The sequence below is a fragment of the Temnothorax americanus genome, unplaced genomic scaffold (assembly GCF_048541705.1).
Source record: "Temnothorax americanus isolate GAGA-0224 unplaced genomic scaffold, ASM4854170v1 Scaffold62, whole genome shotgun sequence".
NCBI lineage: Eukaryota > Metazoa > Arthropoda > Insecta > Hymenoptera > Formicidae > Temnothorax > Temnothorax americanus.
In genome coordinates, this window is record NW_027509769.1 from 294,392 (window position 1) to 306,226 (window position 11,835).

The 11,835-nt window shown below is 30.1% G+C and overlaps 1 protein-coding gene across 1 annotated transcript; it reads right to left on the bottom strand.

The window, feature by feature from the left end:
- Positions 1–826: 826 nt before the first annotated feature.
- On the bottom strand, positions 827–10,950 carry LOC143905500 (juvenile hormone acid O-methyltransferase-like). Its single transcript, XM_077420946.1, has 8 exons — positions 10,717–10,950; positions 10,460–10,631; positions 9,904–10,036; positions 9,626–9,773; positions 2,963–3,134; positions 1,511–1,643; positions 1,236–1,383; positions 827–1,135 (listed from the first exon to the last, which is right to left on the bottom strand). The coding sequence occupies exons 1-8, from the start codon at positions 10,901–10,903 to the stop codon at positions 954–956; spliced, it is 1,275 nt and encodes a 424-aa protein (XP_077277072.1). The 5' UTR covers positions 10,904–10,950; the 3' UTR covers positions 827–953.
- Positions 10,951–11,835: the final 885 nt, after the last annotated feature.

Sequence of the window (11,835 nt, forward strand, 5' to 3'; positions counted from 1 at the left end):
TATAATTACTGAATGAAAAATCTATCCTTTCTATGAAACCGGTATTACCCACGGTATGTAATTATTTTATTTACTGCAAGTAATTATACGTGTATCATTTATGAATCAGTACTTATATATTGTTTTAACGTTTTTTAAATATAAAAATCCAGTTTGATAAGTTACACAGATCTTATTTATAAATCAACCCACACACACAATACTTTAGAAATATATAATACATAAATTAAATTTTACATTTGTATAAATCTTATTATAAAGTTTTTTATTCGGTCGTCAGTAAGCATAGAACAGATTGCGACCATAATTTCAAATGGCAGGATGTTACAATCTTACACAAAGAACAAAATTTAAAAAAACGTGAAAAATTTCTGAAATGCTATTTATTACAAAACATAAAGGGGCAATCAACTCACAGAAAGACACTGAAAACCTACCATTGGTCTATGATCGAATAATTTCTTCACTTTAAGTTCCCCTTCTATGTTTACTGCATTTTGCGATAATGTATCACTTTAAGTTCTCCTTCTATGTTTACTGTATTTTGCGATAATGTATCATTAGTTTTTTCGGCCTTCACATGAGACCGTCGTATTTTTCCGACCCGCCACGAATTTTATATAATTGACGTACAATGATCCATCCACTATACCGAATTATAAAGTTTTTTGTCAAACAATATGTAAGAAATTCTCACACACATAAAAATGCACATTGTGATTATCGTGTATAAATAGTTTTATATTTTAAAATTTAATTTCAAATGCATATATCAATCTAGATATAAGATGTGGAATAAATTATTAACTATTTATTAATTAATAATTATTTATTAATCATAGTATCTGATAATACAAGTATCTGATGATACAAGAACTAAGGCTACAAAAATTCTGTCTTCTAGTTTTTTTATTATATGACTGCATATATGTTTACGCAATTGTTATAGATTATTATATCTTTTGTGCGTAAACTACTAATACTTCATATAAATCCAATGTAAGTTCCTGATTATTATATATTGATTTATAGTTAATTTTTCTTTTTAGAAATTCACATGTAAGTGTATTCTTGAATTCTTCCATCAGATCTTTTGGCATGTCTTCAAGAAATGTTAAGAGGGATATTATCGAGTCTGTTAAAATAATATACGTATGATTATAAAATTAACGTATACATAATTTATAATAATGTTTTAAAATTATTACTTCTTGCATATTTTTACTATGACCTACTCAAAAACTGTCTCAATTTTTCTTCAGAATAGCTTGCCTCCCGAAGACTGCAATGGTGAATTGTAAATCCGACACTTTGAAGTAATTCTTTTAAGTCTTTACGAGCATTATTTGACCCATGAAACGGAAAAACGTTTTTCATCGCATCCTATATAAACATAAAAATAATAATTAACAATTTATAGTGCAAGAGTAATAAAATAACAAAACATGTAATAGAAATAAATAATGAGAAAGCAAATCAAATATTAATTAAAATTTAATAATATATTTACCGGTATATATTGCGCAAAGCGGATATTCCGCTCCAAAATTTTGTAAACTTCACACATATCATGAGATGCTATTATATATAAAAGTATAGTTCCGTTGGGTCGTAGCATTTGATACATATTCCTAAAGGCTTGTCTGTTAAATAAAATATATAAATGTATAAATAAATTCAAAAATAAACACCTATATTTTTATTAAAATATTTTTAAATATATTAGTATATTTTTTAATGCAATTATATAAATACATATAATATATTTATATATTTTGCATTTTTATGTCTATTGCTCGTTTTTCAAATTATGCTATCTATATATATATATAATAGAATGTCTGTTCTTTTTATACACTCTTAAACTATTCGACCGAATTTTTACCAAAAGTATATAAAATAGGGGTAGAATTTTCCGGAGAGTATTATAGAATGTATAGTTTTTCGTTACCGATCTTTTTTGGTACCGGTATTCAAAATTTTTCCAATTTTTCGGGAAATAATTGATCGAATCTTAAAGAATTGTATCTAAAACGAGTAGAATTTCCCGGCGGGGAGTGCTATAAAGTGTATAATTTTTCGTTACCGATTTTTTTGGAAATCAGTCACGAAATTTTTTCAATTTTTTGGGAAATAATTGAGTGAATCTTAAAAAATTGTATACGACGGAATTGAACTTCAGTCGATAAAAAAGTGATATTTTTAAATTTATAGCTTTTTGTGGATTGGTGTGTATGTATGTTTGGTTAATTATTCATTTGTTAGTGGACTAAATTTTAAAGTGGTATATATGAAATAGGGGTAGAATTTTCCGGGGAGTGCCATCATGTATATATAGTTTTTGTTACCGATTTTCTGGAAGTCAATTTTTCTAATTTTTTTAATTTTTTAGGAAATAATTGACCGAATCTTAAAGAATTATACATGAAACAGGGGTAGAATTTTCCGGGGAATGATTTTACATTAATCTACCGATTTACCGATTTAGTTAAAACCGGTTTAAAAATTTTATTAATTTTTTGAGGATGGGTTTAATTGCCACAATGTGTATTATTTTTTGATAACAATTTTTTTTTTTAAATTGGTTTAAAAATTTAATTAATTTTTCGAGGATATAAAGGATTCTTTGCAAATGAATATAAAGGATTCCTTGCAATTGTCTAATAAGCAATTGCCTGATAAAGGAATTTTTTTTTATTAAGGATATTGAAACACAAATTAAGTTGTTTGAAGAAAAACGCTAATTAGCTAGTTATATTATATTATGAATGTGTGTCATATTATAGAAATTCAACGGAACACTTGTTCTGTTCAAAAAGTGAAGCACACATGGACAATATGTTTGCAAGTAAAAATTAATTTACACTTGTTTAAAAATTTTTAAAAGCCTTAATAAGGCTTGTTTATCAAGGGTTGAAATACATTTTAGCCTTAATTATATTTTATATAATATCTTGTTTACCGAATGTCATTGCACCATTGCAAAGTGTGAAACGAAAATATATGATTAAATTCAGAAATATATTTTTCAGGTAGATTTTTAGTTTGAATATCCAATACTTCGAAGTGGAGCCGTTTTTTGTCATTAAATGTTTTATTCGCATATTTGATCATGCTCTCCGAAATATCCGTACCTTCACGAAATGCAAAATTAGAGAATTAAATAATTATTTATAATGTTGATTTGCTATTACATTTCTATAATTTATTATTCTTTTACCAATTATTTGTGCATTTGAATCAAGACTTGGCAACAAAAAATCTTTTGTTATATCTCCAGGACCACAACCAACATCCATACACTTTCCACATATACCCTTTAAATTTTCACTAAACTCTTCGATTATAGGCAATATTTTGCTCTTTTGTACTTTGTTAGATGTACTGTAGTCTCTTGGACTTCCCATCTTTGACTTTCCCCACTTCAGCAATGGTTTAATGTGCAATGTGCTGCGGCGATATCTGAGCAAGCTTTTATATACTTATCACGGTATCAAGTAGACATGCGCAAGAATTTTTTTTATGATGAACTAACAATAAGTATAGGCTTTTCTGAATAAATTAAATAGGGAATAGTGCGGAGACTGCGGAGAGAGGCAATCGGGACCACGCTTATTAATTATTAATTATTGATTGCGCAATAATTACCGCGCCTGATGGCTCCGATTGCTTTTCAATATTCTCTATTTGATTTAATCAGGAGAGCTTATATTTAGTTTATTATTATTACACGCAGGCTGAAAAATGCATTATTTTGTAATTTTCATGTATATTAATTTTGTTTACAGCACGCTGAAGATGACACAAAGAAAGTATCGAAACGTCCGAATATGTATTAACTAATATATTTTATCTTATTGACTATATATTGATTTGGCAATAATTACCGCGCGTGGCTCCGATTGCCTCTCTCACTTTATTCCGTATTGAATTTTGTTTATCTTTCAGGAATTTAAGGATTCACGTCAAATGAAATTATATCTTTTTAAGACTTGTCTTAAAAAAAAAGTTACAAAAAAGGCGCTATAGTACACACGCTTGTTGGAATATTATTGACATATGAAAAATACTGTCATACATAAAAATGATTGGACAATATTATTGTATTCTTTAAAATCTTTGGAAGAAGTTATTGCGTATATTAAATTTAACTCTTTGCAAAAAACTGTTGAATATTCTATCTACAAAAGGTTTCAGAATATTAGAAAATAACATCAAATAGGAATAAATCTTTGAAAAAAAAGTTGTATATTCTATACATTAATGAACAAAGGTTGTATATTTTAAATAAATAAGAAGCCTAGTAAGATACGAAATAATATATTCGTAAACAAAAAAAATGAAAGAACTTTTTCACTTTTTTTGCGGAGAAACACACGATCGCTGTTGCATGAACTTTGTGCGAAACGTGACCGTGTTTTCTTTCTAAAAAAAGGCATGTTAAATCGATACTCGCATCTCTCGAAGTCTTCTCGAAAGTCTCGAATTGCTTTGTTGGCTCTTTTCCGCGATGCTGATTGATTCTGTTGCTGCGCTAACTTCGTGAGCGGCTGTCATAGCATATTTTGACAGTTGTGTGTAATATTAAAGCAAAATAGCGCGCGCGAAGCGCGCGTCTGTGATGTCTAGTTTTTAAAAAGTAAGATGAGAAAAGTTAAGAAGATAAGATTGGTTGAAGTAAGGGATTTTGTTCAAGATAAGATAAGATAAGGGTAATCTATATACATAAAACAAAATCGGGTTAGTTACAGCACTTATAACTCAAGAACAGCTGGACAGATTTTGAAAGTATTGTATATAAAATAGGGGTAGAATTTTCCGGAATAGCAGAATAACTATTAAAAAAAACGTTTTTCACCAAAAAAAAATTAATTTTAGAAAGATATCCAAATACATAGAAAAAATACATAGAGGGAGGGAGAGAGGGAGAGAGGGAGAAAGGGAGAGAGGGAGAGAGGGAGAGGGAGAGAGGGAGAGAGGGAGAGAGGGAGAGAGGGAGAGGGAGAGAGGGAGAGAGGGAGAGGGAGAGAGAGAGAGAGAGAGAGAGAGAGAGAGAGAGAGAGAGAGAGAGAGAGAGAGAGAGAGAGCGGGAAGGAGGTTAGGCGGTACGAAGTTCGCCGGGTCAGCTAGTAATTATGCATAAAAAGACCCTACCTGCCAATGACCTTGACCTTGACATATGTTGTCAAGGTCACCCTTTTGAGTGACCTTCAGAAGTTTTTAACCGGCGGTCGTTATTCGTTAAAAAGTTATTAACAAAAAAAGTTTCGAAAATATAGCAGTTATTTTGAGTATTGAGAGGCATAAAGAACCAATATTACGCCGCGCGCCTGACAACCTGTGATTCACGGATTTTTAGTAATAAATTCCTTATTATTTATTGCCATCGCAATACGATACAGAACTTTTCTATTCAGTTGTACCTATTATCAGATATTCTGTATATGTACAGAATTAAGAAGAATGACATGCAGTTATGATGTTCAATAACATAAATTTCAGTAAGAAAACAATTTGCGTTACTAAGCTAGACTCCGAGAGACTGGAGTGCAAGAAGAAAGATCTCAGAAAATAGTGCAATATGTTTCGGAAGCAATCATCCACTTTTATTTTTGAATTCTGCTGATGCAACTGGGATTTCTTACACCATCTTTGGCTCCAGTATCTTTCGATAAAAATGGACACGCGCCAACAATTGCATTCGCATTTTCGTAGCTTTTTCTGCCAAAATGTCACTCGCGTTACCGATTTTTAAATGGTCAAATTTTTATTTTCATGCAAACTTCTGCCACAATATGTTTGTCTAATCATTATAAAAAAATATACAATGTACGGATTTATTATAAATAATATGCTGTATTTTGGATATTATACAGTTATAATTGTTCTACTCACTTTACTGAAATTGTTACTAGAGATTATTGCTATTGTTAAGCTAGTGAAAGCTTTGAAGATATATCGTTTTTTTTGCGAGAGCATTAATTTTCTTACTTCATAGAAAATCATAAAAAGTTATTTACTACGTTATTACACACGTGTATTTAACATAGCTATTTATAAGTCATAAACGAACCGGAAAATGAAAAATTCTGTAGAAACAACATTGTAAATGTTAATGCGACAACTTTAGTCTTAAATTGTTGGCAACAAAAAATTCTTTGGGCAATATGTCACGGATAACACGCCGGTGAATGCCCAACTGATGAATCATCCATTATTTAACATAACGAGTCACAAAATATATGTATAGTCCTGGTTGCGTTACCGGCTATCCATACCACCGCATCGACAGTAATATGATACACATATGTGTAAATTAGGTTTTGAACCTTTCGACTGCAAGTGTTACGAGCCGTGTCGTACTACTTGCTCACAAACGCGCCTAAGTTCCGACACCTTAAGTGGACCAAGTCGGCCGATTATCTCAGTTTACATTGGGGTCTTTTACGACTCAATACAGAAACTGCTCTTGCAGAACATAACCGAAACCACAGTGGACTCGCTAATTGTTGGCGCGCGGCTTAATTTTCGCGGATCTTCTTGCCATTGACATATTCTCCTCAACCATTTTTTCACCTCTGTGAGGAAAATTTGATGCTATTATTCTATGAGACTATCGATATTCAGTGATCGATATTTTATACAGAATTTGCAATCATTTTACTAGAGAGGATAATATTTAATGCGCCACTGAATTCTCTTTGTCATTAAAAGTTTCAATTATTAATGCATAACAAGTATTACGTATATACTTAATAAACTACGCAGTTGCATGCTAACTAACAAGGTCGCGCGAGTCCTTGCGACCATCGTTGCACGCATTACGCAACGTTGAGCATAAATCTTATTTAGAGATACGCAATTGATCTAACACTTAAGTCTAGAAGTAAGATCTTTTTATTTATAAATAGCAATAAAATACATTTGCTTATCTAAATTTAATATAAATAATACACATATTGACAGTGTCTAAAAATGTATACGCAAATGTGTAAAAAATATCTGATAGCTATGAAGATATTTTTTTTTAAGTAGAGAATATCTCGTTTTGCGTGAAAATTGCTGCTTTACCAAAACACAACATTTAAAGCAGTAAATTGAAGTCTTTTTGTTAAAGCAGAGAATACTCTATTTTGCGAGAAGTCGCTGTTTTACCAAAACACAACATACTAAAACAGATCATAATCAAATAATCATAGTAAATTTTGCGTATTTAAACGCAATTTCTGAAGAATTTTTACATGACATTTTTACATGAATATCATTAAAGGAAGGTTAGTATTGAATTTGGCGAGGAGAGATTGGTGAAAAGGTTACCGAGTTCTGCAAGAAATGTAAAATTTTAATTCGAATTAAGTTTCTTAATTTTTTTATTAGCCGAATTAAAACAGTTAATCCTAAATAAAAAAAATTTATATCTGAAAAAGAAATTAAAGAGGCACAGTGTAGCAACTTATCCGCAACCAACATCGTAGGGCTACGTCAACTGTCCTTCGTTGAATAGGCTTGAAAGATGTAGAACAAGTGAGATAGTGCCATGAAATAGTGACAATTGAGATTTGTAGTTCTACGTATAGTTAGTTGCGGCACAGTTGCTACTGTGCCCCTTTAATTTTTTAAATGTATAATTTTATAAACATGGATGTTTTTAATTTATAAATCTGACTAAAGACACTGTGTCTTCCTTCATCCTTGCTACGGGCCATTAATCGCATGAGACATGTGTACTATACTTAAATCTTATATGTAATACAAATATCGTAAGACAGATGTCGCAGTCGCGCAAGTGTGCGGGTATTTAAGATAAACAATGCATTTCATACGCTTCAAGAGATATTCGCACGTCGCTCTGGTATGCAGTCCGCCTAAAATAAGTAGTATGCATATGTCTTATATGATTAATCTTTATTTAACAAATCGTCGCACGATGTCCCGTATATATAGTGCAAGGATGAAGGGAGGTCCAGTGTTTTTAGTTAAATTTATAAAAGTAGTCGAAAAACATTCATGTTTATGGAATTATACATTAAAAGATTACAGCAAGAATGACATTACGGGCCTTGCATGGAAATCCATTGCAAGCTCTTTTGACACCATTGCAGAACTATGATGCACATTATGGAAATTCTATAGGGATGTTCGCAATATAGCTTCTTTTTTTCACTTTCTTTATCTCAAAAACCAGTTAAGCCATAACTTTTTATTTCGCTTACAGAACTCATTGCAACTGTACTACGACAAATGATAAATGTCTTATCGCTGTGTGCAGCAAAATTGTCTTACGTCTAACGTGTAACGTCTGTATGAAATATCTAGCGAATTCACGTACACGCACTTGTAAACAAATCTGTAGACACTAAAAATGTTAAACTATATTAGAATTCATACAAAAATAATACAAAAGTACAAAACAAATACAATATTGAAAAAAAGTTTTTTACTTATTTTACTACTGGACCTCTGTCACACCCATCGGTAGCGTATCGGTCACTGGTTTGACAAGTAGTGACACAAACCATAATCTATGTGCTTAAAGAGCAAGTTTCTAGAACTGATAGTCCCGTAGTTATAACCAATGATCCAATGTGCCCCTTGAGCCACTGTGCCCCAAGATCCCCTATTTTTACGCGATTTTAATTTACATCAATTTTTATATTAGTTATTATAATTTTTGATTCATAAATGAGTTCTGTTGTACATAATTACTGAATACAAAATATGTCCTTTCTGAGAAACCGGTATTACCCACGGTATGTAATTATTTTATCTACTGCAAGTAATTATACGTGTATAATTTATGAATCAGTACTTATATGTATATTGTTTTAACGTTTTTTAAATATAAAAATCCAGTTTGATAAGTTACACAGATCTTATTTATATAAATCAACCTAATATATATATACTTTAGAAATATATAATACATAAATTAAATTTTACATTTGTATAAATCTTATTATAAAGTTCTTTGTCAAACAATATGTAAGAAATTTTCACACACATACAAATGCACATTGTGATTGTCGTGTATAAAAAGTTTTATATTTTAAAATTTAATTTCAAATACACACACACACACACACACACACACACATATATCAATCTAGATATAAGATGTGGAATAAATTATTAACTATTTGTTAATTAATAATTATTTATTAATCATAAGTATCTGTTAATACAATTAGTGCTACAAAAATTTTAATGTCTTCTATAGATTTTTTATTATATGACTGCGCATATATGTTTATGCAATTGCTATAGACTACTATATCTTTTGTGCATAAACTAATAACACTTTATATAAATCTAATGTAAGTTCCTTATTATTATATATTGATTTATATTTAATTTTTCTTCTTACATATTCATTTATAAATGTATTCTTGAATTCTTCCACCAGATCTTGTGGCATGTCTTCAAGAAATGTTAAGAAGGACATTATCGAGTCTGTTAGAAAAATATACGTATAATTATCAAATTAACGTATATATAATTTATAATAATATTAATGTTACATTATAATTTTAATGAATAAAATAGCAAAAGAAGGAAACTCTTTAAAGTATTAATAATCTTATAACGTAAAATTATTACTTCTTGCAATATTTTTAATATTACTTACTCAAAAACTGTATCGATTTTTCTTCAGAATAGCTCGTCTCCCGAAGACTGCAATGGTGAATTGTAAATCCGATACTTTGAAGTAATTCTTTTAAATCTTTGCGAGCATTGTTTGAATCTTGAAACGGAGAAATGTTTTTCATCATATCCTATATAAACATAAAAATAATAATTAACAATTTATAGTGCAAAAATCACAAAGTAATAAAAAAACATGTAATAAAAATAAATAATGAGAAAGCAAATCAAATATCAATTAAAATTTAATAATTTATATACCGGTATATATTGTGCAAAGCGGATGTTCCGCTCCAAAATTTTGAGAACTTCATATACATCATGAGATGCTACTATATACAAAAGTATTGTTCCATTGGGTTGTAACATTTGATATATATTCGTAAAGGCTTGTCTGTTAAATAAAACAAATAAATGTAATTAATTTTTTTAAAACACCTACTTTTATTAAAATATTTGTTAATTGTATATTTTTTAAATGCATTTTTCTATAAAACATGTGATATATTTATATATTTTTCACTTTTAATTATATGTATTGCTCGTTTTTCAAATTATGCTATTATATTATCATATATTATAGAAATGTGTACGTGAAGAAATATTATGAACAACAGAGACGTTAAAATGTAAAATAATATTGTGTGCACAAATTTAAAACACTTGTTCAAAAAGTGAAGCACACATGGACAATATGTTTGCAAGAAAAAATTAATTTACATTGTTTAAAAAGTTTTTTAGTGATAAGACTTATTTTATTAACAAGGGTTGAAATACATTTTAGTTTTAATTATATTTTATATAATATCTTGCTTACCGAATGTCATTGCACCATTGCAAAGTGTGAAATGAAAATATATGATTAAATTCAGAAATATATTTCTTAGGTAGATTTTTAGTTTGAATATCCAATACTTCGAAGTGGAGCCGTTTTTTGTCATTAAATGTTTTATTCGCATATTTGATCATGCTCTCCGAAATATCCGTACCTTCACGAAATGCGAAATTAGAGAATTAAATAATTATTTATAATGTTGATTTGTTATTACATTTCTATAATTATTATTCTTTTACCAATTATTTGTGCATCTGAGCCAAGATTTGGCAACAAAAAATTTTTTGTTGTATCTCCAGGACCACAACCGATGTCCATACACTTTCCACGTACATCCTTTAAATCTTCACTAAACTCGTCGATTATATGCAATATTTTAGACTTTTGTACTTCGTTAGATGCAATGTAGTTGTTTGGACTTCCCATCTTTGACTTTCCCTACTTCAGCACTGTGGTTTAATGTGCAATGCGGTGATATCTGAGCAAGCTTATATACTTTACGGTATCAAGTGGGGATGACCAAGAACTTTGTTTTCCGGGAAATTATAAACTCACGTCAACTGAAATCATATGACGTGACTCATTTTTTTTTAAAGGTACAAAAAGGCATCAAGAGGAACATTGTTGCATATGAAAAATACTGTCATACATAAAAATAATTGGACAAAATTATTGTATATTTTAAATCCTTGAAAGAAGCTATTGTATATATTAAATTTTACTTTCTGCAAAAATACTGTTATAAATGTAATAAATAAAAAAAAAACTATTGTATATTTTATACATTATATAAAGAACACAAAGGTTGTATATTTTAAATAAATGAGAAACCTAGTAAGATACGAAATAATATATATTCGTAAATAAAAAAGAATGAAAGAATGAAAGAACTCTTTCACTCTTTTTGCGGAGAAACACAGCCTCGATCGACTTCGCTGTTGCATGAACATTCGGCGCGAGGTGATCGTGTTTCTTGGGTTGCATTCGGGGAGTGCATTATTAGCGCTATTGCATTATTCTATCCTTATCACTCATTAGGTGTAAAACATAGAATAAGCGAATGGCGCTAATAGTGCACAAGATAAAATAAGACCGTTATGCCATTCATGCTGCATTTTTTTGCATTTTGTCTTCTCTTATCTTACTTTGTGATTAAGGCTGAATTCGGTGTTGCGCGCTATTAGCGCTATTTGCTTATTCTATCCTTGTTCTACATCTAATGAGCGATAAAGATAGAATGATGCAATAGCACTGGATAGCGCACTCCCCGAATGCAACCCAAGAGACACGATTATCTCGCGCCAAGTTCATGCAACAGCGAGACCGATCGTGTATCCGCAAAAAGAGTGAAAAGAGAG